The 25,849-nt window shown below is 42.0% G+C and overlaps 1 protein-coding gene across 4 annotated transcripts in view; it reads left to right on the top strand.

Annotated features, from left to right (window-relative positions):
* Positions 1–6,366: 6,366 nt before the first annotated feature.
* Positions 6,367–25,849, top strand: part of LHX8 (LIM homeobox 8) — a 32,829-nt gene continuing 13,346 nt past the window's right edge. The window contains exons 1-7 of one of the 4 annotated variants that reach the window (XM_077988346.1): positions 6,367–6,541; positions 8,223–8,727; positions 14,557–14,643; positions 15,054–15,215; positions 18,907–19,028; positions 21,061–21,281; positions 21,788–21,891. In XM_077988346.1, the coding sequence (XP_077844472.1) occupies positions 8,710–8,727; positions 14,557–14,643; positions 15,054–15,215; positions 18,907–19,028; positions 21,061–21,281; positions 21,788–21,891 (714 nt within the window). In that variant the 5' untranslated portion in view covers positions 6,367–6,541; positions 8,223–8,709. Of the gene's footprint in view, positions 6,542–8,222; positions 8,728–12,385; positions 12,665–14,553; positions 14,644–15,053; positions 15,216–18,906; positions 19,029–21,060; positions 21,282–21,787; positions 21,892–25,849 lie in introns of those variants that run through there. The other 3 variants (XM_077988348.1, XM_077988337.1, XM_015142672.3) reach the window with 3 other exon arrangements.

Genomic DNA, 25,849 nt, shown 5'->3' with positions numbered 1-25,849 from the left:
CCTTAATAGATTGAGAATTTTCTGAGAACAAGGACCACCCATGTCTTATTTTTGTATCCCCAGTTACTGGTATGTAGTAGGTGCTCAATACATACTTGATTAATTAAATTCACAAAGATGTACATAGTTTTCTTTTGATAATCATTGACACTCTTTTGAAGATGCCTTTTTGTACTGATGTAACTGCAAATTTTTTTTAAGAAAATGAATCAAATTAATTATTCTTCCAATCCCAGGTTTTATAAGAGTATAACCAAGAACTAAATATGTGTAGAAGAAGGCATTAGACCTTAAAGAGGCACATAGAAAACTCGTGTAGAAGTCCAGATTGACTAAATCAAGTTTATTATTTTATCCATTAAATAGTCTAAGCAAATTAATTGGAACCAGACATATGAAGATCTGTAAGGTTTTCTAGTAACCATTATTTAAAAAGAAATGTATAGGGTACATTTCAACACATCCAAAGTAACAGTTTAAGAAAAATGTAGATCCTGATAAATATTTAAAAGTATATATAGGCAAAAATGTTATGATACTCATTCTCTTTTTATAACCATACTTATTACACAGTTAACAAGGTACTCAATTCCAAATGATATGTATAATGTCAGTTATCCACATAACCATGAATCTATTTTATTTAGAAATTACACCAAAACAAAAAGTTGTTTTCCGAAACCAATAAAATGACAATACATCCCTAAGTAGTTATTTAATAGACACACCTTAACCACAGCATCTGATTAATGAGCAATAAAAGCAGTCTGTCCAGGTACCAACTGAAAGAATGTGACAACCTGGTTTTGGTAGATCACAAAGCAAACTTATTTGTTAACTGAAAAATACTGATTTCTAGGAATAAGTGTCAGAAGCTTATTAAACCAAATGACAAGGTTGATATTTCTAGACTTCTAACTAAAATATCACGAGAAGTTGCCATTTTTAAAGCTTTATACTGGGGTACACATATTGGATGTAAACAAAATAGGTCAATCTATCAACCAAAGTGTTCCATTCTAGAAAAGATATTTGAAAATACACAGCCAATATTTGCTTTTTCTAGCCAATTCCAGCCTTGCAGTTATTCCACTGTTAGATGTAAGCTTAGCCATCAAGTATAGACGCTTGAACATTTTTTGGATTGTCACAAATGACCTTAAGTTTGTTAGCTTTTGATAATGTAATGCAAAACCTTTATGAGTAGCCACAAAATTAAAAAAAAAAAAAATACCACTTTAGGTAGACTCAATGCTCGTCTGTGTTACATTTAATATATACTTAATATGATCCCATTACAATGTTATTCTATTTTATTATTTTGAAAGTCAATTATTACACCTTTGGAATAATGTCAAAAATACAAATTCCAAGTTTAATGTAATGAAGAAATACACAAATTATCAGAATTATACATTAACTCCCAATAGCCACATCCAAGTTCTGTGTGAGTGTGTGTATGTGTGTGTGTGTGTGCACCCGCGTGCACGTGAGAGAGAACTGTTTATCTGGGTTATTTTATTTTAAAGTTTTGTTTCGTTTCCAAATATTTTTCTTATGCTATTTTAATAGTTCTTCCTATCCAACACTTAGCTCAAATGCTTTTGACCTATGTGAATGTGTTTCTAATGTCTGTCAGTCAATACAAAAGCATAATTTCATTAAAATATATTATATATGCTCAGGACTGACAGAACATTATAAAATGAAGTTTGGCTAAAGTTCAACAGGGCATCAAATAGCACTGGCAAGAATTTTCTTAAACAGATGGTGTAAAATCTTGCTGACACAATAGTGTGTGCTTAACACAGGAACGGTATCAGAAACAGATGTGTTTCAAATGACCAAAGTACCAAACAGAAACAATAATCATGGAATATACATTTAAAAACAATACCCTTGCCAGCTGGGGAAAAAAAATTGTAAATGTATGTCTTTGTCAAATACGAAATGCTACTCATATTTTTCCAGACTAAACTTGGCATACGAATATTTTCCCTTTTGCATTCTCTTATATATTGGCATTAAACTTCTATGAGGGTGGCCAAAATTAATGATATAATTATTCATACATGTTAAAAGAAACTAAGTCCTTGATTTAACCTAAGAAATTCAGAGGGTCTAAGGCCTATTCATCATTTGGAACGGAAAACATTCTCAGCCCAGAAGAATCTCACAGGCGCGCGCGCGTAGGTAGACGTAGACACACACATACACACACACACGTTTTACCTTTTAAAAGGGCTATATACTCGTGCATGGTCAGTTACAAGTATTTGCCCAAGCTTTACACCATAGTATTAAAAGTTCTAAGGACCAAGGGCCATGGCTGGCACAGGAAGTAAAGCCAAGTAGAAGAAACTCGAATTCCCGAGGAAGCCCTCCCAGAGGCTGAAATCGCGGGCCTCCGGGTGATGGTCAGGCCCAAGGCCCCTAGCGCCTGGCCCTCAGGGCTACTGCCTGCCCGCCTAGACGCCGCGCCCGAGGAAGGCAAGCGGCGAAGCCACTCCGAAATGACAGCGGCCTCCCCCGGCCGTATCACTCCCTCCAGCCTTTCTTCCCGACTCGGGCATCCGGAGCCTGTCCACCTCACAGGACAACCCAGGCACATTATCTGTTCTGGCCTAGTTAGGCCTTGCCCCCGTGGCCTTGTTGTTTGTTGCTGGTTTCGGTTGTGGTTTTTCCTCTTATTTTCACAGCGTTCTGTGGGGTGCTCGAATGGGCACAGAGGGAGCTTTCCAAGTGTTGGGCAAGAATTACCTACCTATTTACCAGTAGATACGGCGGAGGGGAAGGAGGGCTTGGGCCTTGAGTCTCCTTCAGGCTCTCCTTCTCAGGAAAGAAAGGTCTTATCCTCTGGAAGACCGATCTGATTCCAGGAGAAGAATGTTACCCATGTGAAACCGAAGCCTCCGCCCTGGGGTTTCCCACGGAAAAGGATGCGAGGAGGGCGGCGGTCAAACCCACCAGGGCGACGCGAGGAGCCTGTCTGAGGGCCTGGGCTCGGGTAGGCGTCCAGGCGCTCGGAGCCGCGGCCACCCACACCGACTTTGGATTAGTGATGAGGAGGGGCGGGGCAGAGGATCACACAGGGTCCTCCACCTGCTTCCCGAACAGAGCTTGTTTCCGGGGCGCCGGCTCTCATCGCCCAGCCCTGCGCCCAAATGCCTCAGCGCCTCCCGGAGTGCACTGCACGGTGGGGATGCTCCCAATCTGCACTGGGGCTGGACAACTGAGGCCTGAAAGCAGTGCCTCCCGGAGTGCACCGCGCGGTGGGGATGCTCCCAACCTGCACTGGGGCTGGACAACTGGGCCCTGAAAGCAGTGCCTCCCGGAGTGCACCGCGCGGTGGGGATGCTCCCAAACTGCACTGGGGCTGGACAACTGGGACCTCAAAGACGTGGGGACCTGCCTGGCTCGAGGGCGTTTCTCTCGAGGTCGCTTTCGAAGGCAGGCGCCAGCTCAGGCCTCCAGGAGCGAGAAAAGGCCTCAGCTCCCAATGGACGCGCCCTGCGGGCCTCCGCCTCGCCTCGGGCGTTGGGGTGTTACCAAGGAAATGCAACAATATTTATGACCAGCAGGCGATAAGAAAGTGTTCGCCCAGCACGCGATCCACCTCCCTCCCCTGGCTGATTGCCATCCTGCAGCCCATCCCCCTCCCTCTCCTCCCCGCTCCCGGATCCCAGACCCAAGCTCCACACGTGTCTAACTCCATTCCCACCTAACCGTGCGCAGCGCTCAGGTCCCTCAAGACTCGCCCCTCCTACCCCACTCCCCCAGTCCCGCCATCCTCAAGGTCTTCTAAGAGAATTCTCACTTCTATTATAATGCTTCAGGAGACTGGGAGGAGCCACACAGCCAACATGCAAGGCCACAAAATATTATTTACATGTAGCACAATGGTTAAGACCTTGTAATGAGTTTAGGTTCATCCTCTGTCGCTAGTTTGTCGTGAGAATGTGGGCTACCTCTCTGAGCTTCAGGTTCCCCATCTGTGAGTCAGGCATAATAATACATTCTACTTAACAGAAGATTGTGAGGACTACATATGACAACATATGTAAAAGCCAGGCAAAGCTAAACAATCCATGGTACTTCTCATAAAAGGATGCAAATTCATCTCTAAAAATACAAAGTCTTTTTAGGAAAAAAGTTATCTCAGCCTGGGGGAAGGGTGGTTTAAAGAAGCAGGAATTCTGACTTAGTTTACAGCATACTTTTTTTCTGCATCCTGACCTTTAAAAGACAGATTTACATGGATTACTCCAAGTTATTTTTTTAAACGCAAGAGGTTCCTCCCCCCACACAATACCCCAAAATATTAGCGAAGCAGGGCAGAAGTATTCTGAATGAGAAGAGGGGAAAGAAACTTTGAAAAGGCATCGTATGTGTTAAAAGCTTCAAAAGAAACTGCTGCCTATTTATTTCTTCCCAAAACTTTGAGATGCAAAAACAACAATGATGCAAACTGTAAAGAGCTTAGCCAGATCAAGGTGTTATTACTGAAAGTCGGAACAACCTAAAGACTCCATTTAAAATTAATAGTAATAATAATAAACACTTGTTGGAGGCCCGTCTGAGGAAGGGGGGGTGGTATTTGAGGGAAAGAAATGGGATTAACCACTTCTAAAACAATTTTTGTTGTGTTTCTAAGCCTATAGCAGTTATAGCTGAGTTCGCAAATCTTAGTGTGTCTGCCAAGAAAACACACCAAGTCTTAAGAATAAGGCCCTAGTGCTTTCTCCCTTAGTGCTGAGTAATTTCAATATCGCAAGCGCTGGTAAAACCATTCCAGGTTGCATGGTGTCTTCCAGCCCTTTTTCTGGACTTTGGAATCCCAGTCAAGTCCTAGACGAGAGCTTATTCCTGCTTATTCTCCCAGACTGTGATTGGGGAGAGACTAGGCTCAGGCGCCAAGGCACCCAGGGCACACTACTGTGACCTGCTGTAGAGTGGAACCTGTCCTACCCAAGAGCAAAGACTCCATCTACTGCCCTCCTGTTTCCTCCCTGTTCTTCCTCCTTTTTGTGGACTGTAAATGAAGGTGTATCTCCTTTCCAGTTCAGAGATGACAGCATGCAGCAGCACCTGGCTCCAAATGACCTCAGCTCCCATTCTGACTGTCCACCTTGGGTCCCCTTTTTACCCTGTAGCAAGCCAAAATCTACATCAATGTCTGGCCATCACACACAGCATTTCAAAGTGCGCATCCAGAGTCTGTCTATGGGGGCTTGCCGCAGGCTTCTCCTATCCAACATGTTCCTACTGGCCCCCCCAGAGCCTCCTGTATAAACAGAGGCCCTGACCCAGTTGGTCTCTTAGGCACCCAGAGTAGGTTTCCCAATTTAATTGCAAATGCTGAGGTCTGAAGTTCTCTCAGGAGGGAAGAACTCAAATGCACCATGATGCCTGAGGATCCCTTGGAGGTTATAAGCTTATAAGCCTTTGTTATAAGACAAAAATAGCAAAGTAATTAAAAGTCAGGCCTCCGTGTGGGTTGTCTGGGTTTGAATTCTGACCTGGCTTGGTAAAATACGGCTTTGGGCAAATTAAAGTGAGGTTGTATGCCACAACATCAGTGGGGCATCTGACAAAAAAACAAGCCACTTGCTAATGATTATGTCAGAATTTCCATGCCCTTTCTTACCTAGCTTTTCAAGGGATTGAAAGATGCAGGAACTGGGCAAGAAGGGCAAAGAGGTAGGAAGCGCTAGAACTACCAAGGCAGAGAAAGGCATGAAACCCCCTGCACCTGCCAGCATATACTTTCATTCAGAAAGCAATTTTTTATTGTCTAGTGCCAGGCACTGAACTAGGTTTCAGAGAGTCGTTGGAACAGCACACGGTTCCTGCATCCGGGAAGCTTGTAGAGCTTCAGGAAGAACTGCAGGGGTCGACTTTATTCACGTTTGTGTGGGAAAAAAACTATTGCTAAAGACTTCTCCGGAGGGGTCAGTGAATGAGAAACAATATAATAGCCTTTGCACAAACTGAGCCAGGCAGCGCAGCCTCTGCTACTGCACACAATAACAGGAGTTTCGGTCAAGGCCCAAAGGAAAGTTTCAGAAGTGAGCGCAGGCCTTAGGACTTCAGTCTGTCGGAGATCGAGTCACCGTCTATCCAATCCAGATTTTGATCCACTAGCTGATGATTAGACATCGAATTATGTAATCTGCAAGGAAAAGGAGAGAGAAAGATTTTACGGCAGATTTAAGCGTTCTCCTTTTTCCTGTTCGTGGCTGTTTTACTCCGCACTTCAGTTCATTCAATGCTGTTTAACCTCTGCCCAGCAAGAGTAGGGGTGGGAAGGGGGCGCTCTTCCCCACAGGACACGAGACGCCCCCCAGCTGCTCAGCGGAAGTGGGCAGAGGCAAGAGGCTAGCGGCTGGACCACTTGCGCTGGAGTGGTAAAGAACTGTCATGAATCCATTTACTGAAAGCATCAATTTCTGAACTCACTGTAAAGAGGACAAACACCGCAAAGTAGTTAAAAGTCAGGCATTCGCGTCGGATGCCTGGGTTGGAATTCTGCCCTGGTTTGGTAAAATATGGCTTTGGACAAATTAAAGTAGGGTTGTGTGCCACAACGTCAGTGGGGGCGTTTGGCAAATAATAATCAACAGCTATCATTACTGCCATTTTCAGAGTATTCAGAAGGTTGTGCAGACTGACAGAAGGGTGCCAAGCATTTTTGAACGTGCTAGATTAACTCTCATATAAACCAGCAATAAAGGAGATGAAAAAGGTGTTCATTGTGCATCCTTGGGCCTACTTGCCACGATAGAGGTGGCTCCAGGCAGCTGCACTCATCTCTGGAGCCTCTGCAGCCCAGGGAGGTGCGTCTAGCCTCTGTGGCCGTTTGAACCCCTGGAAATGGTCAACTCGCTGAAGAACATTGACCTACTCTTCACTGGGGAAATTGGGCCTTTGGTGGCTCCTCTACATCCAGACCTCTCTAGGGAAGTGAAGGAGGATGTAGTAGGAGAAAGATTATATTCACTGAGAACCTCCTGTGTGTATGAACACTTAATTCAACATTATGATTTTTATGACAATTTCCAAGTGATGCCATCTTCATTTTACAAATGAGAAAGCTCAAGTGTTAAAATTTTAAATTGCTCAAAATTGCATTACAGATGTGACTAACTTCAAACCTGTGCTCTTACTATAATAACACGTTGCCAACCTCTTAAACCTTGAACTCCCACAAAGGAAGGCAGGCAAGCAGGGAAGGAGGAAGGGAGAGGAGGAGGAGAGAAAGGAAAGGAAGAAAACCTTGCCACAATTACAAGAACCATTCTCCTGTAGCAGAAATGCATATAAAAGTTATTTAAGTTTTTAAAATTCATGGCTCAAGATTCTTGGGCCAACTTTTTTTGTAAAAGTGTGGCTTTATGAGTTACACCGGAGGTGGAAGTGTTGCTGGGGAGAACCTTAGACACCAAAGTTGTGGGCGGATGGCACAGGCCTGTGTGGGGCTCATTCACACTGGTTAACAACCTGAGCTGAGGGTTCTCTTATCAAAATCTCATCCAATTCTGCGAATAGGAGGCTCGCACAGTCCCGCTTCTCCCTCTCACCCCATCCCCAGAAACCGAGAAAACCAACTGGCGCCTGCCTTTTTGCACTTAGGTAAAGTTTAGTTTTCCTGCCACACTGGCCCAGTTGGGCTTTCAGACATCCCTGGGGAAGCGGGAAAACGGGGATGTGGAAGGGGGCGAGAAGCCTGTAGAGTCTCGGTTCCATCCTCCTTCTTCATCAGCGAACTCAAGGCTATATCAGCCCGGTTAGCCTGGGACTTGTAGGGAAACGCGGTAAAGGGAGGCGGTTAAAGAGTTGGATTCTCTCTCTCTCTCTCTCTCTCTCTCTCTCTCTCTCTCTCTCTCTTCCCCTCCCTCTCTCTCTTCCTCCCTCCACCTTGGACTTTGGCTTTTACAGAATTATCCAGGCAGAGTTCTGTAGAAACAGGTTAGAATCAGGTTTCCATTGGTCCTGATTTGTTTATCATTCTAAACGGTAAAATGCATATAAAACCGGCACCTCCAAACCACAGGCGTGCTTAAGGCGCGATTGTCGGCTTGGAAATGTCACAATGAATAAATGGTGTAATGGACTTTAGCGTTTCGCGCCATAGCATTTAGCCGGGAGGCTTTCCAGGCTGCCCTGCTTAATTTCGGGCTCCGTTTGGTTCCTAATTTTCTCTCTCCCATCCTCTCTCTTAGACTGGAAACGCTTCCCCTATTCCTTCCGTAGCGGACGGGGAGAGGTTACTGGCGCTCTGCGCACCGGCTGAAAAGAAACACCGAGTCACTGGTGCAGGCTTTTGGTCGCAGAACTTGGCTTTCCGTTATTGGTTCTCCAGAACCGCTCGAGACAACTGGCCCCATCCGGCGTATCAGACTGCAGTGAGGAATGCCGCGGGGCGGGTGGCGAAGGCCGGGTCTGCCCACCAGTGGATTCCCGGGTGTCCCGCGTGGAGCAGGCTTGCCTAGCTGGGAAGCCCATCAAACCTCAGTTTTGGCCCACAGTGGGAGAGACCTGTGGGTCCCAGACGGAGGCCCTCGCCCGTTTTTGGCGACCTCCACTGGCGTGAATAAACGCGCCCCTCTCTTACCCTCAGAAACTGTGGGTGGCAAGGTCTAAAAAGGAGTCTGGGACCGGTAAGTCCCAAGCTGAGCGCGTTTACAGCTCTGCCATCCCTGAGGGGTTATGCAGGTTCTGAGCAGCGCGAGTTTGTGGAAAGAAGCTCTAGAAGCAATCTCCTAAAGTCTTTTCCCAGACTAATATTTATAATGGTTACGCTGGGGGGGAGGGCAAAAATCCAAAGACACCGTCTCCTAACCCTGAACCAACTGTGACAACCGCAGTTTCAGATTGGTTTTAGCTGAGATTTCACCTTCAGGGATCGAAGGAGTCGCCACCAGAATTCTGCCAGAATCTGTACCTCCTTATGGTCGCGAAAGTCTCCCCATCCTCCACCGCCTCCTACAGTCCTCTGGCCCACTGTACCCTTGGCGTTGGTGCCCCGGAGGTGGGCGGTGAGGGCCGCGGGCCGGGTAAAGCTCGGATCCGCAAGAGCAGGGCTCTGGTACTGCGCCTGCAGGCCGCCCGGGAGTCCTGGATGCGCCTCCTTTGACCACGTTTTCTCCTAGCCTCCAGCTGTGCCTCGCCCCGGTCTCCACAGGTCTGACCCAGGCGAGTTCCCAGAAGGCGGGCGGGAGGAGCCATACATAGCAGGCGTATTTCGGGGATCCGAGTTTCCGGAGATTGCCTGAGCACCGCGGAACCTCCAGGTTAAGTTCTCTCAAACGTGTGGTTACTCATCCCGAGGAGCTCAGAGGCAAAGGGTTCTATAGTCAAGTTGGTGGGGACTTTCCCTACTTAAAGGTATAATTTGCTAATTCGGATCTATTGCTTTTAAATATCGAGTTCCAGAGACCTCTGTCAATGCAGGCTTAATTTCATCCCACTGATGAAGGATGTTTATAAACGGCGCCTGCAGTGCGAGCTGGGTGTGAAAATATCAGTTTTATGCCTTTTGATAAGAATTACCGAGGCGGAAGGCTTATTAGACGATTACAAATTTCGCAGCTGCTCGCAGCCCAATTAGGCAGCTCTTCGGGTGAGTGGAAGCTGTGGGGGTCGGGGTGGGTTGGTGTTCCCTCTCTCCAGCCCCGGACCTCCAATCAAGGCCTGGCTCCACGGGATCTAGACCCCTTCCCTGCCCCCATCGGTTTTTAGGGAGATGCACTCAAGGCTTCCCTGGAGCAGGAAAGGCACAGCCTGGGACAGGAGGCACTCGGAAGTCTCTCAGGCTGTCTTTCCCATGGGCTTGCAAAAAGCCCGGTGATCGCGGGTGTTGGTAGACACCTTGGGTGGGCCTGCGGTCTCTGATTTTCAAATTTTCAATTTAGTAGGTAGGAACTGTCACGACGCAGGCGATTGCTTTTCCACCTGTGGACACACAAGATAATGTTTTCTCGATCAGAGTCTTCGTTCAAAATTGGAATCAATTGGAGTTTGGGCTAAAAACCCTCATTTCTAAGACCAAACAAACAAAAACAAAAAACTCTTTTGATTTTTAGCCCAAGTACCCCTGTAAATTAGCAAGGTACTTTTGCTTTGCCCCAGCCGAGGACGAGCGCAGGTAAGAGGTGTGACGCCAGCTCCAAGGAACCCGGCCACTATGAAGAAGCTATACCTTCCTATGCCAGCCCCTGACAAAAGGTCAGAAGGTCGTTGTAACCCAGACCGACAGGACGATCAGCCCTGGCATTCATAGCAAACACATTCCCCTCTTCTTGCACACTTGACCCCGAGCCAAAGGCTTATACCGCCAGGACATAGAAATTGACTCACCGCCCAGAGGTTTACAGTTCAAGGATGGGTGCGCGCAGCTGCACCACGGGACAGGTCAGCATCCCACAGGCGCCTGGAGTAAAGCGAGGCCAGACCAATCTTTCAGGGCTTCTGCTCCTGTCTGACGACCATTCTTCTTCCCCAAGCCCAGAAACCTCTAAAAATGAATTATTTTCTCCACTTATGCAGAGATAGACGCTCTTAGATCAAGATTAGTATTTTGAAAACCTGATTGAGAGCCGCCTGATTAGGCAAGGGTGGGTGGAAAGACCGCATAAATGCCCGCACCCCCGCCCTACTTCCCTAACACAGCTCTAGCTCTCTCTGGATCTCCAAATGACCCGCGCGATAAATTCTCCTCGATAGTAGCCAGACAGTACCCCAGATTCACTTTAAACCGCCCCCACACACACACACACACAGAGTAATTAAATATCCAAACTGGACCTTTATGTTTAATTCCACTTTCAACGAAATCCTGCTCTATACACGACCTGATGGCGCCAATGTTCTGCACGACTCTGACTTTCCATTCAGAAGACCGGTCTCCAGAACGATGCTATTTCATGGAAAATGCATTATGTGAATTTCCCCACCACCCCCAATACCGATTTTTGCACTTGATGAAAAACACAAGTCTTTCTGGTTCCCACGCACAAGTTAGCTTTTTGAAAAGTCAATCCACCCTAATCTTTCAATTTTCTAAGAGGGCACAGATTAATTATAGCGTCTCCTCCCTTCGCTCAGTAAATTTAAACGAGATCTCCCAGAGAGGACCTGCAGGGGGATGGCTAATATTAACTTGTGCGCAGCTGCGCGAAAAGAAAAACAATGGCGATAGGAAAATGCTCTGAAGACTCTAGTGTTTATGGGAGAAAAATGCAATGGAGGAAAAACTAAATCTGTAGTGGTAACTCGGTCCCAGACTTTTGCGCAGGCTCACTTCATCACAGGAAAGGCTATCTATCTCCTCCGCTAGCCGGCTGCTGACCGAGCCGGGTTCTGGGCAAGATCCTTTCGATCTTTTTCTTCTATACAAATAAGGCAAGGAGATAAGACATGTGTGTGTGTGCGTGCGTGTGTGTTTACATATATATTTCCACGTAATTAAAGCAAAATCCTATCATTCTGTTAAAGGCCTTTAAGAAACAGACTCCTAGATCTCAGTTTCAGAAGTTTGTTTAGTTTTTTTAATGGAAACAAAAATCATTAAAAAATAATCTTTTAACCAAATTTGTCTTTATGCACTAAATAATGAAATAAAGTTTATACCACAAAGAGTCTGTTTTAAACAAACACACCTTCCAGTCTTAATAAAAATTACGGTACCCAGAGTACCTCCCTCCGCTGCTCCCCCGCCCGCAGTCAGAACTTGAGGCAGTAGACCAAGGCTGCTAGGGCTTAAATTTTGTCTAGGAGATGAAAGAGCAATACTCATTAGCAACATACTTTTGTCTTTCTTGTGGCCTTGATTTCAAATCTAGTCGCAAATCATAAGCTTTTGTGTTGCTCAGATGTTCCTTCTTTATCTTAATGAGAAAATTTTTCGGAAAGGGAGCGCGAACTGCTAGATAAGTCAGCCCCCAGGCTGCCAGAAGAGGTGGCGTTTCTCGGCTAGACCGGAGAGCTGCGAGTTTCAACAGAATGACTAAAACTTTCAAGTCACCCAGACCTCCACTTCCCCTTCTGCTTGCTGCAGAAAGAGATGTAACCTGAATCTTTGTTTAGGTTTGGGTTGGGGAGCGAGAATTTAAAAGTTATGGCAAATGCAGACAGCAGATTTTTTAAAGTCAAGTTAACGGGACATCCCCCATTTTTTTTTTCTTTAGTACTAAACCTGAAGTCAGTTAGCGTGTCCTGATAAAGATTTTAACATGTAGAGAAGGCGGGTTTTCCTTAAAGAGGTGAGGCTGTTTCTCCAGGAAAAGACTTTCCCCCACATGCCCCCTCCCTTTATATTAGGTTCCACCCTCTGGAAAACAAAACTTTTTTTTTTTTCTTTTCCTGGAGGGACAGAGCTCAGTGAAGTCGGGAAAGGAATTACGGTTCATCAGAAAGTGGTCAGGCCACAGCGGCCTCTTTGGACGAAGACACACTTGTAGCATTATCCTTCTCAGCATCAGCTTTTATTAGTGGATCGGGGCGGGGGGCGGGGGAGATCGGCAGACACCGACAGCCTCTGACCCTCTGGAGTTGGTATGTGATAAGCAGCCCTAGCAGTGCCATGTATTGGAAGAGCGATCAGATGTTTGTGTGTAAACTAGAAGAAAAGGACGTGCCGGAGCTGGCAGTTCCCCCTGAGAAGGTGAGCGAGCCGACGCCTGGCCAGACCCGCTGAATCGCAGTGTCCTTGAAACTAGAGTTGTTTGGGCTCCTAAACGAGGTTCAGAAACTACCTGTAACGGCCTCATCTTCAGACCTGGCAATTTTTTTTTTTTATTACGTAGTAGCGTTAGTCAGTAATCATTGCACTCCCTCCCCAAAAGCTCACTTAACCTGAGACATGGAGTCTGTAATTTGGGACATGAAGCCTCGAGCCTAAGGCGCTCTCAGGTCCGTGTGAGTCGTGCTTTTGTTCTGTTTGCTGTGGTGATCGTGGCTGTCCGGGAGAGTGGGTCGGGAGGACTGGGCGGTTGTCGGTGGAACCGGAGACCCGGCTCGTTTCGCTAGGATGCCCGTGGACACTTGCTGGCTCTGAGGCACACCTCCCTCTGCGGGGCTCCAGAAAGGCCTCTGGGATCCCAGGGTTGGCCGGGAGAGCCATTTTACCTAAAATGCCAAAAGAAAACCGCAGGGCACAAAACGAGTCACGCGGTTTGTCTGAGTAGACTGGGGAACCTGACAAGCTCTCACCTCACTCTGGAGGCAGGACCTATGGGTATTTGGTGTTTTAAGTTTGAAATCATCGGCAGCCTGAGTGCCTCAGCAGGACCCGCGCGAGGCGCCCCTGACTATTTCTTTGCTCCGAAGCTGGTTGGGGACACCAGGCGAACACCGAGCTGTTCTGCTTAAACGCCCTTTGTGTGAGGAAGCAGCCTCAGTGCAGCTACGGTGGGTCCCGCGTAGGGGGCGCACCCCAGAAAGGGAGGGTCTCGGCCGAGGGTCCTGGAGGCCCCCAGGTTGGTATCTTGCCTGGTGCTTCCAGAGGGAGGGAGAAGGGGAGGCGAACAGTCAGAAATGCAGAAATGTGAGCGGCTCGAGTTCGGGGGACCCATCCGCCCCCGAGCTAGAGTTTTTGGAAACGAAAGCAGTCTAACCCCAGAGACGCTGCGTTCTCGTTTAAGAACAAAACTCTTGCAAATACTTAGAAACACTTGAGTAACGCGCGTTGTTTCTTTAAAACATTTTGTCCGAGGTTGCGTGAGTTCTTTTAATGGCACAAATTAAATTCAGCTGGATATTTTCCATTATTCTACCCGCTTTTTGCGCTGGTTAAAAATAATCCTTTAGTAGCTCAAATGTTGACTTACTGAGCAATAAGTGGCAATTTACACCTTAAAGAAACGAGTGTAAATCACTCGCGACTCTAATTGCTGTAAGTTTACGAAAGAGCTGCTGGCGCGGTTTAATCTGAAGCATTTTCATTCAAATTGTCATCGGAACAAACACCAGGCTTCTTAAATCCCGCTGTAATTAGCTTTCAAGTATCCTATTAAACCTCTTCACCTTTCGGGCTATCCTATTCAAAAAGCCCCCTTTTAAAAAATATATGTGTCTTGCTCTTTTAATTGAGGTTATTAAAGAAATCAAGTTTCTTCTCCCACCCCTTCTCAATCCTCTTTTCTTCTCTCGCACTCCACCTCCCCCTGCCCCGCACCCCCTTTAGCCCGGTGTTCCCCGCTCCGCTATGATTGACGTCTGGAAAGAAAGCGCTTTGTGCGGGGATGATTGTTATTAACTTGTTATCCCCTGCGGGGGGGCGGGGAACCGAAGTGCCCGGGGACCCGGAGCCCGGGGAGCGCCGATGCGCTTCGGGCCAGCTACCGGCGCTCGGGTGGCGGCCGCCAGCGGCCAGCGAGGGAGCCTGCGCGCCAGCCCTCCTGCGGCGCCCGGGCTTAGGCGCCGTGACGGCTGCACGCGCTGCCGGGCGCTCTGAGGGCCTTCATTAGCTCGCTCCCCGCGCCAGGGCTGGGGCGCACAGGACGCTCGGAACTTCTGATCTGTTTCTCCATACTTTCTCCCCCTCCTACTCAGCAGTGCCAGGGGCTCATGTCGGAGGAGTGCGGGCGGACTACAGCCCTGGCGGCCGGGAGGACTCGGAAAGGCGCCGGGGAAGAGGGACTGGTGAGTGCGGAGGGGCTCGGGTGCCCGCAAGACTGCCCGTGGGGAGGCGGGGCAGGACGAAGGGCAGCTGTCCCTGCGCTCCTTCCAGGGCCCAGCTGGCCTCTCCTGCAGCGGACGGAGGACGGGGCGGGGAGGGTCTGGGTGGGGTGGGAAGCTTAGCTGGCCGGCGAGGAGGGCAGGACCGCAAGACTCCTGGGGTCCGAAAAGGTCAGGGGTCGGCAGCCCCGGCGGGTGCGTGGCCAGAGCTTGTACTCGGGGAAGAGGGCGAGAATCGTAACCTCAAGAAGCTGTGGGTGGGGTTGAGTGGCCAGAGGGAAGGGAGGGGAGGCGGTGGGGGCGCCCGTGTGGGTAGGTGGGATGCGAAGGGGAGGAGGGATCTAGAACCGCCTGCGCCTCGCGGTTTCCTGCAGGTGAGCCCCGAGGGAGCGGGGGACGAGGACTCGTGCTCCTCCTCGGCCCCGCTGTCCCCGTCGTCCTCGCCCCGGTCCATGGCCTCGGGCTCCGGCTGCCCCCCTGGCAAGTGTGTATGCAACAGTTGCGGCCTGGAGATCGTGGACAAATACCTTCTCAAGGTAAGACAGGGCCTCGGGCGCGAGGCCCAAGGGGACGCGGGCTTAGCGTGGGAGCTCTGGGAAAAAAGTAATGTTCCTCCCACCAACCTTTCCGTTCAAGTTCTGGATGGAGGTTGTAGGTTTTCGCAGAAAATTAGCCCAGTTTAGGGCAACTCATGCGGTGAGATAAAGTGAGAAGAAATCCCAGACTCTTCTACGTCGTTGCAAAACAGCGAATATGTGACACATCCTGGTGTGGATGCGCTGGAGTCAGCCACCGACTTGTAGTGGAAGGGAAGTGGAAAAACCCTTATCCATTCTGAGACGGAAACCTGCTTAGTTATTTTTTACCCAGCCCCGCATTATTCCTTTCTTAAACATCTTTGTTTCCTCTAAACGGACTGCGGTCTCTCCACCCCAGTAACGTCCACGCCCATGCCTGCTTAGAAGAATTTTAAGTCGGTATGTATTAACTGATTCCCCTTTGCAGTGTCTCTTTTGGTGAGAGCCACTGTAAAGTAGCTTAAAGGATCTTTTCTGGACAAATTTTAAAAATACAGTCCTATGTTTTTTACAGTTACCTGAGGTTTTTGCAAAGTTAAAGTTTATAGGTGCATTTAAATAAAAACCATTTCAATACCTTCCTGCTCTTATTAAGGTTTAATACTTCTAGTCCACTCAATGCCGTCATCTCGAGTGCTTGGGGAGAAAATGGAAATTGATGTAAAGTTAGACACACACAGCCTGGGAAGAAGTGTTTCAAGTGTGTTTTGAGAGTTGATTGTCTTAATTTGTTTTACTTTTCTCTTAAAATATTGGGAAATTTTAGATTAGAAATTTTGGCAGGCCACAGTTATCCACCTCAGTGCAGACAGGATCATGGTCCCATGTGTCTTAATCAGAATATCATGGGGTTTCAACTTAAATAGCTTTTTAAAACCGCTGTTTAAAATAATGGTCTCTCCTACACTGAATTAGTAGCAAAACAGTTCACTTTCTATTCTCTCCCCACCCTGCTTAGGTTTTCAAAAGGAGTAATTATGGAGAGTATGTATTCAAAATTCGTGTTAATGGGTTTCTTTAAGTTTCTACCTCAACATAAAAAGCTACTTCATCTGTAAAATGGGAAGGCTACCCTATAGATAAAACCTAGACAAAATGCCAAAAGAAGTTTTGGTAAAAACATTTAAAAATGACTAAATTAATCTTACTTGGTGGTTGATTCTTAAAGTTGGCAAATTAACATTGGCTTTCTCTTTAAATCTGCATTCTTGAGATCCCACTTTCCATGTTGCTAAAACTGAGCCTTTTGGATATTGCAAAATCATCTTTTGGGTTAAAACTAGCATCTTATTTTTAATGAGCCCTCTCGATAATTGCCGTAATCTTTAAGAATGTTTCTGAGTAGACCTATGAAGGCTCTAACACTTCACAGCAGAGAAGATATAGAAGAGTTGTGAAGTGACATTTAACACACCCTCTGAAATAGATAATAGTTTCTAGTGTTAATCGTGTGTGTATATATGTATATATATACACACATATCTTTGTATTGTATAACAATCTAAGTTAAGTGAGTTACATAAAGCTTTCCTTTGTAATAGGGCAGGAGTCCTGCCAATGAAGTCTTCCATATGCAGTGTTATTGTACCACTTCTTGTATTCTTTAGTGTGTAAGTTCTAAAGCTTGATACTATATGATTGACAAAAACTGAATTATTAACTTTTTTTTTCCATTTTGAGTACTTCCTGCAGATAAGTTTGAGTTTAACTTGAGTCACTGTTTTTTTTTTTTTTTAAGTTAGACCTAGTATAGAAATATTATTTGAGGGTGTAACTAATATAGAAAAACACTATCTTGCAAGGCAAATAAAATGGAGTTAGAACAGAAAAGTATGACAGGAGTTAGAAGCATCTATTGCCTTGTTTAATACTTCAGTGCTCTGTCCTTTGGGTAGGTTTTTCTGGCTTAGTCCAAGTTATATGTTTAGACATGTACAGATTAGATCAATAGTAGGTTTATAGTCTCCAGAATCTCCTCTCCACCTTACTTTACTCCCTAGCAAAGAAATTGAAGATAAAGAGACATTTTAGGGGGAAAGTAAACTTTGAAAAAAGGTGACAACCAGGTCTGGCTTTAGAAGGGAGTAAGAGAGAGGCCATGGCTCTTGCCCTAAATAAAGCCTTGCTTTAAAAACAAAACAAAACAAAACAAAATCCTGGGTAAGACTGAAATACAGAAGGCCCTAAACAGTGGAATTTTAAAGGAAGCCTGTTTTTCTAAAGTTTATACTGATTGGTTCCATTTTAGGAAAAAAAAGAGGAAAATACTTTTTTATTTCCAAGATAGTATTCAACATTGTTAATATTATTTATTCCAGTTTCCTCAGATTTATTTCTGTTTTCTTTGTTATTTTAAATATTGTCTATAGTGAGCATGTAAGTTCTAAGTTCTTGTAAAGACTAAAACTTTTCAAATGTCATCAAAATGAGACCCTCATTAATGCTTTGGAAAGAGACACATAACTGTAATTAGAAGTCTGTAAAACTTTCAGCTTCGAAGTACCTTTTATATATCAGAGAAAAATATGTTGAACAGTAGTTCTAATTTGATAGACACATAGTCTTTATTATGGAATAGTTGAGCAAAAACCGTATCTCACAGTCATTTATTTTCCTATTTTAGTCATTGGATCCATTTTTAGGGTGTAATTGGTGTTTTTGTATGTTACTGTTCTTTTACATGAAATTCAATTAAGCATAAATCAGGTTCTTGTGTCCACTTAACAAGAGCAAACTTTGGGAGCCTGCATTGGATGCAAGCCAGTTCTATCTAATACACATCTTCATAATCCAGGGCTAAAGTTGTAGCTCTTATAATATAATGGCAACAGTATAAAGTGAGAGTAATTATGACTTGTTCCCTGGATTGAAAGTATTTCAGGTTCCTATTTAGAAAGTATAAAATACTGACCTTATTAAATACCATCTTATATTTTACTACTTGAAGTGTAAGTGGAAAACAATGATTGGGTGCTTTTTTAGAACCACTTATGATTAAATTTATTTTTTTCTCCTGTAGCCAAATCAGTAAGCAGTTTTACCAATATACTTTACTACTTACTTCTATTGTTTCTGTACAATGTTTAATGTTAGAAGAGAGCACAGGTTTCTGCTACATCAACATTTAAATTTATCTGAGCAATTTCTGTCCTGTATGGGTAACTATCTCACAAAACCACGTTTTCACTTTCTTTATTGCTCTGTTTAGGGAGTATACAGTTTATAATTGTTTAGCCAAAAAATAGGTTGAGAGAGTGTTTGTCTTCTTTAACTACAAGGTTTCATGGTGGGAAGAACTTGGTAAAATATAACAAAAAAACCTGCATGTAGGACTTTAAAGTAACCAGATTATTCCCTGTGTTCATAAAGATTCCATTTAAGAAAGAAAGGAAAAGCAACCTGAATTCTTCAAAGGAATAGAAAATATTATAAACACAAAATGTGGCACATATTAGTATAAATTTTTGGTTGAGGTCTAAAAGATAATTATGTCCAGATACATGTTTATAAAAATGACACCTTTTGGATGAAAACATTCAGAGCATGTGTTAATATATTAAGGGGCCAGTTTTTAAAATTGCCGAATACACAAAACCAATGAATACTTTTCTTAAATATGGTATTACAGTGGCTTCTCTTCCCATCACAGGTGAATGACCTATGCTGGCATGTCCGGTGTCTCTCCTGCAGTGTTTGCAGAACCTCCCTAGGAAGGCATACCAGCTGTTATATTAAAGACAAAGACATTTTCTGCAAACTTGATTATTTCAGGTATGCTATGAAGCTTTTTCTTAGTAGATACTGGAAGAAATTATTATGCAAAGAGGCTTTTGTAATAGGCTTTTTCTTGTTCAGTTTTATTTAATGAAGCCCAGTTTTTCATATTTAAGAAATTTCAAAATGAGGGTGCTTTCATGTTTGAGATATAATGTGTATACATAAGCATGTTTATCCTTTTTAGGAATTCAGTAGACAAAAGTTAATTTTAAATAATACTTTCACTTTGGGGAGTGAAAGTTTGAGGCATTACAAACAGGGAAACTTTTTTGCTGTGCATAGGCAAAAAGTATGAAAAACAAGATGACTTATGATGAAGCCCCTGTTTGGTGGGAATGGTTAGATGAAATAAAATCATTATGGGGGAGAAAAATCAAGATTTTGTTATGCTTTTACCAGTTTACCATAGAATGATCCCTACTTATAAACCTATACAATTCTAAGGGTTTGGACACCATGATAAACCATAGTATTCAGAAGAATTGACCATTCTTGTATAAATACACCAAATCTAATTCTGCCTCAAACTATTTATTTTGTCCAATCTTCAGTTTCTGAAATTAGATGAGATTTTAGATGAGATCTGAAATTAGATAACATTTTCTCTGTGTGATCTCTCCATAGTTTAAATGTAAAGTTTCTTCCAAGATATAATTCTGTATGAACAACTATCTAGAAATTAAAATATTTCTCAAGAATGACTTTTAAAAATTATAACATATTTTCTTTATTTACTTTTCTAAATGAAGAAATGTTCATTGTGATGGGGAAACTAATACTATATAATAAAGGTTGTAATACTAATTATGTTTATACTCCATTTCAAAAAATGATTTCAAAGAGTTTAGTGATTAATTTGAATAAAAATTGCTAGGTAGTTTAAAATAATTTATGAGACCTAGAGTCTTTTATAAAATCACAGAATTTTATAATTACCAAAAAGGCATATTTCTCAGCAGGTTTACTTTTCATTATTTTAATATTAGTAATAATTTGCTTCCTCATTCATTTGGGATAGGCTAATCTTAATTTTTTGTAGTAACTTAAAGCCCTTTGAAAGGTTTGGTTTGAAAGATTCGACAAGTGAAAGTCTAGTTCTTTAGGATTTTTAAACTCCTTGCTTCATGTCGTATTATATTGTGAAATTTATCTTTAGAATTCTATTTTTCAGAGTAACTAAAAAAACAAGTGGTAATAACTTTAAAGATATATCTATCAATAAATAGATACTGACTAATCTAGTGTGATTTGGACATGCAGGGCCATGACTGTGATTGTGATAGGAGACATGACAAAGAGTTTCCAGTCATTCAGGCTGTAAGAAAAAAAGAACTATTTACATATAACTTTGGTATTTTAAGATTGGCCTGCATTTAATGTCCAGTTAGGACTCTGAAAATTTAGAAAATATTTCCTTCCTCCTATGGAGAGCAATACAATAGCTTTTTCACCAAAGGAAACATTTCTGACTTTTCCTTTCTCACCCACGAGGGTGAAGAATTTCTGTTATGTACATTCTTTGATAATTCCAACATTAAATATTTATGTATTTTAACATCCTAAAAATAATATTTAAATCATTTTTAGTCATCTTAACTCGGTTTCAAGAAGTCATTATATCTTCAGTGTTTCAGTATAAATATCTTCAGCATACTTTTGTACTTTTAGATTTTCAGTCTGCAGAGTGTGTGTGTTTATCTTGATTCTTTAAATTTGTAAATGTACTGATATTTGATACAACAAAAGGAATTTTAATAATCATTTTAAAAGAAAACTTCAATCTTCTTTTACAGGAACAGAGGAAAGGTCTTATTTTTATAAACAGGTTTGAATTGTGACCCTGTCTCATCTTGATTGCTTACTATACTGACGTTTAGAAGAATAACTGATTCTTGTTTCATTCTCACAATATTTAAATACTTAGATTATTTCAATGGCATAACATAATGGGCTGGTTTAATATTTGACTGATGAATATCTCACCAGGCATTAAAATATTTACCTTCTACACCTCTATTTAATGTAGAAGGTATGGAACTCGCTGCTCTCGATGTGGGAGACACATCCATTCTACTGACTGGGTCCGGAGAGCCAAGGGGAATGTCTATCACTTGGCATGCTTTGCCTGCTTCTCCTGCAAAAGGCAACTTTCCACAGGAGAGGAGTTCGCTTTGGTGGAAGAGAAAGTCCTCTGCAGAGTGCATTATGACTGCATGCTGGATAATTTAAAAAGAGAAGTAGAAAATGGTAAATATTTACTTAAATACTTTTGAGTCTTTTGAGACAGTCAATACAGGAATAAAAAAAACTTTTCCTAAGGTAATCTTAATGCATTATTTTATACAACGTAGAAGTGTGGTAAAACTCATTAAGTACTCTACTGTTCATGATGGTCTCTATTTGTTTATTTACAAGGAAAGCCATGGTGTATGTATTAGTTTTGTGCCACATTCTCAGGCCGCAGCTTTGAATTAGGATTTTGCTTTTCTTTTTGTAAATAGTTGTTGTCCTGTATTTGCTGGGCCTTAGATATGTGCTTCTAACTTTTTGAACTTTTCACTAAATATACAAGCCTCTAAATGGAATATGTTTTGTACAGTATATCTGTAGTATGTTTTAAAACTTAAGGGGTTTTGCCATCTAGAAAACATATACAGTTACACAAAAAGCCAAGAGATATAAGAAACCTGTTATTGCAAGATGGGTGTACCCATTTGAATTACAAACATATATAGTATGTTTTTTAAATTCAGGTAATGGCATTAGTGTGGAAGGTGCCCTCCTCACAGAACAAGATGTTAACCATCCAAAACCAGCAAAAAGAGCTCGGACCAGCTTTACAGCAGATCAGCTTCAGGTAAGCATTAACAATGAATTTTTGATTTTGAAGCCCCTCCCAACCAAAAAAAAAAAAAAGCTATCTCTATGCTGCCTAAAAACATTTTTATATTTTCTAAAAAATTAGCCTATGTGTTTTATGAAAACTAACTTGGTGAATATATGAAACCATACTTATTGCCCTAAAGTGTTTGTCGGTATTTCTGGCATCATAATATGATATGAAATAGTCATTCAAGCATTGTTTCCCTGGGGTCTATTGGTATCAACATCAAAGTGGAAACGAAATATTTTGTCTTGACTTCCTGATTACATCATTCTGAACCAGACATTTATATTTCTACACATAATTGCAATGGGATACAAGATATTTTGAGACTCTGAAGAGATATACATGTCCAATGTGAGTCTATGGGACACTAATGTGTTAGTCTTTTTAACAAACTGCAGTGAGTCATTTAATGAACACAATTGTATGGTTTTTTGTGTAGGAAATAATTGAATGTGCCTTAAAGTTAACAGGAAACTACTGGTTGACTACAGTTGAGCGGATTCCTTTATGGTTTTAAAGGTGGTAAAGGGAGTACTTCTATAATTTGATGTTAAAGGTTTGTTGTGTCCCCTGAAAAGGGTGGGATTTTTTTGAGCTTAGTTGCCCTAAATATGATTGTCATAAATTTGATTTATACTAATTACAAAATAATTAAATTACTCCTTGCTTTATACACCTATGTAATGATTCCTTCTGGCATTTTTGCAGATAATGAATCATATTTTCTAAAAGATTAATGTGAATGAGGCATTTGTTGCATGTTAAGGAAAAGTAACATTTGTTGAACACCTACTACACTGCTGGGGGCCTTATACATAGTATCCATCTTAGCTCAGACTTTAAAGGACATTTATGCAGTGTTAACAAATGAATAAAAGTAACTTTTTCAAAAATCACATTTAGTATTCTAAGACCTGCCAGTATTTAAGATGGATACAAGTGTTTCAAGAGAGAATTTTTATTTTGAGATTGATTTAGGAAAGAAACCTTGATGCGACACACATATTCCAAGGGAACATGGCAGTAGGAAGCACTCTAGCATTAAAATCTAGATCCATTCAGAAGAATTTTCCAAATGGATGATTGTTTTAGATTTCTTAATTTAGGCATAAATTAGATTTCTTAATTTAGGCATAAAGTACGTAGTCAATAAGTAATGAATGAAAGATAAGGCAATTGAAAGAAATATCTCTGTTTGAGCCTTGCTTTCTGGGTTCTTCACTGGATTATAATGAAGATCACACAATGCCCTAAGTCAGAAGATGAGAGTACTTCTGAGAGACCTGGAAAAATACTCAGTCACTAAAGGCAGCTAGTTAAAATAGAATCTCTAATATAATTCTGTTTTTACAATGGTCTGTTCCCATGAAGGACTGGCTATCATTTTAATAATTACAAGGTTGATAACTTTTATTGGATATAATAATTTATTATTAAAGTTATAATTGTGAAAATTTGAAACCACTGTAGGTAGACACTTTTCTATGGGAAAATAATTATAAATACTAATTAAATTAAATAAAATGGGAATAATATTTGTGGAGGTCCTTTTATGCCAAGTCCTATACCAGGCATTTATCTACATTATCTACTTTAACTTTTACAACAAACCTCATTCAAGAGTGCAGGAACTCCTCAAGGCAAACCACCAAGGGAATGGCAGAGAAGAGATTTGGAACCTTCTCCTCAAACCTCTGGTCTCTTCATTTTGCTTGATCTTCCAGGAGGCCATGAATGGAAGTCTGTCTTATCAAAACTCCACTTAGTAAAAGCAGCAGCTAAAGCAAAAGAGTGAGATTTTGAATCTTGTAGATAGCCTTATGGTTAAACATGCATAAAATATTTAAGCCATGCATTATGGTAGGTAAATGTGATCTGAATCATAAGTTTTAAAAATTGTATATCAGAATGATAGGTTTTAAAAAATGAAAGCATATTACCATTTTCAGATTACCCATGAAAGCATATAGGTAATATGCTTTCAAAGTATATTCTCATTCAATATTTATTAGCATTTATCTTATGGAAGGGGTGGGTGAAACAAATGAGATACAATCTTTGTCCTAAAGTGGTCCTTTGTAATTTAGGAATCTGAAATAGATATTTTAAAATACCTTGAATCATAGATATTTTAAATGAAGAACACTTGAGTCATTTATTTTAGCCAGACCCTCTAATAAATCGGTATCCTTATTGTCAAACTGTGCTACCTTTAGGAATGCTGAATATTTTCAAGTAGAGCTTGAATTTGGCAAGATAATAAAATATTACACGTGACCAGTGAGTAAGTCAAGACTATCTAGTCAGTGCCTGCTTTGGACAGAGGAGAGTTAAAATGGAAGGGATAAATAAGAGAATTTCCCAAAATTATTCTTTAGAAATTTATGGGGAGAAAAAATAGTTTAAGACTCAGAGGATGTATTGGCAAATGGATTTCAAATACTGTCCCATTTGTAGAAATGATGTTTAAGGATTTCCTGCTAATATTATGGCTTGCTTATTCTAGGTAGAAGCACTTAATGATTATTGATATTAAACATGCCAAGGTTAGCTCCTGCTTTCGTCTGTTTTCAGATCGAGTTGCTGCTATGCAGCCTCCTGACTTTTCTGGTAGATCTCCTGGCCTAAAAATGATGAGTGTCTACAGAGGCTCACACCTTGTCCATGTTAGAAGAACTTGGAAAAGGAGTGAAGTAGTTTTCATCAACATTAGTGCCTAGAGAATAGTGAAACTAAGTAGAAATTCAAAGTACCTCTTTTTTCTTTTTGTGTGTGTGACTAATTATTGATACTATTGAAAGGAAGAACAATCAACTCATCTTACTTTTCCCTTAGGATATTTCAATTCTAAATGATCAGAGTTGTTTTGCTTTACTCTTTAATGAGAAATTACTTCATTAAATATAATTTGGTTGCATTGTTAAATTTGTGACTTTAAAAATGCATTTATGAAAAGCATGAAGTTTCTGTTTTGTAAATTATTAATAATGACCTTACAAACAAATCCCCAAGTCTGTTCAACTTTTTTCTATTTGAAAAATTAAAAAACAAAGACATAATTTGCTCATTCTCTTTCTATTTGGGGTTATTACATGTCCAACTGCATAGAAACACAAGTCTATTTTCACAGGAAGATATCAAAGTAACACATTTGGAGTAGGAAAGAATGAATAAAGTGAACTGAGCAAGAATAAACTTTTAAGCCAATTCTGTCCTTTTGTAAAAGCAAAAAATCCATGTTCTGTTTACAGTGAGTCTGTAGATACAATGTAGCTAGATAGGAAGCCAAGAATACTTAATTCTAGAAGGGTAAATTTGTAAACCTCAAAATTTGTAAACCTCAGAAGGTTTCCCAGAACAATATTGGTCTTTTTTTTCTACACTGTATTCAGATTTTCCTTACATTGTCAAATTTTACTCTGTCACAAACTCTTAACATACTCCCTGACAGAAAGGGAGTTTAACTCCTAGGGATATGAAGAAAAAGACATTCCCCTTGATCTCAAGGAACTCACTTTCCACTATGGAGATAGACTTGAAAACAAATTATTTAGCTACCCTGTGACAAGTGTAGTAGCAGAAGATAGCATTATACACGGAGCATAGTGCAGAATGCAATTGATTTTGCCTGCTGAAAAGAGTAGAAGCCAGCAGTGCTTGAGGTCTTTAGATAGATTGGTTACCCACATCCTATGCCTGTAGACAAGCACAGTCACACTGGGTGCCAAACTCCTCTCTCTCATTCTTCGTAATAATACATTTCTTACATTTTGTAATGCTTCCCTCAGTTGACTGACTTTTAATAATAGAATTCAAGTATCTCACTTAATTCTTATAATGATTCTCTTTTCTGAAGGAATTCAAAGTTTTTGACTTGTGCTTTTATTCCAGCACTCTCTCCCACTCTGCTCTTCTCCGTTTATCT

This window comes from Macaca mulatta, chromosome 1 (genome assembly GCF_049350105.2).
Source record: "Macaca mulatta isolate MMU2019108-1 chromosome 1, T2T-MMU8v2.0, whole genome shotgun sequence".
Lineage (NCBI taxonomy): Eukaryota > Metazoa > Chordata > Mammalia > Primates > Cercopithecidae > Macaca > Macaca mulatta.
The sequence above is the reverse complement of the archived record's forward strand: the minus strand, read 5'-3'. Positions and strand labels throughout refer to the sequence as shown.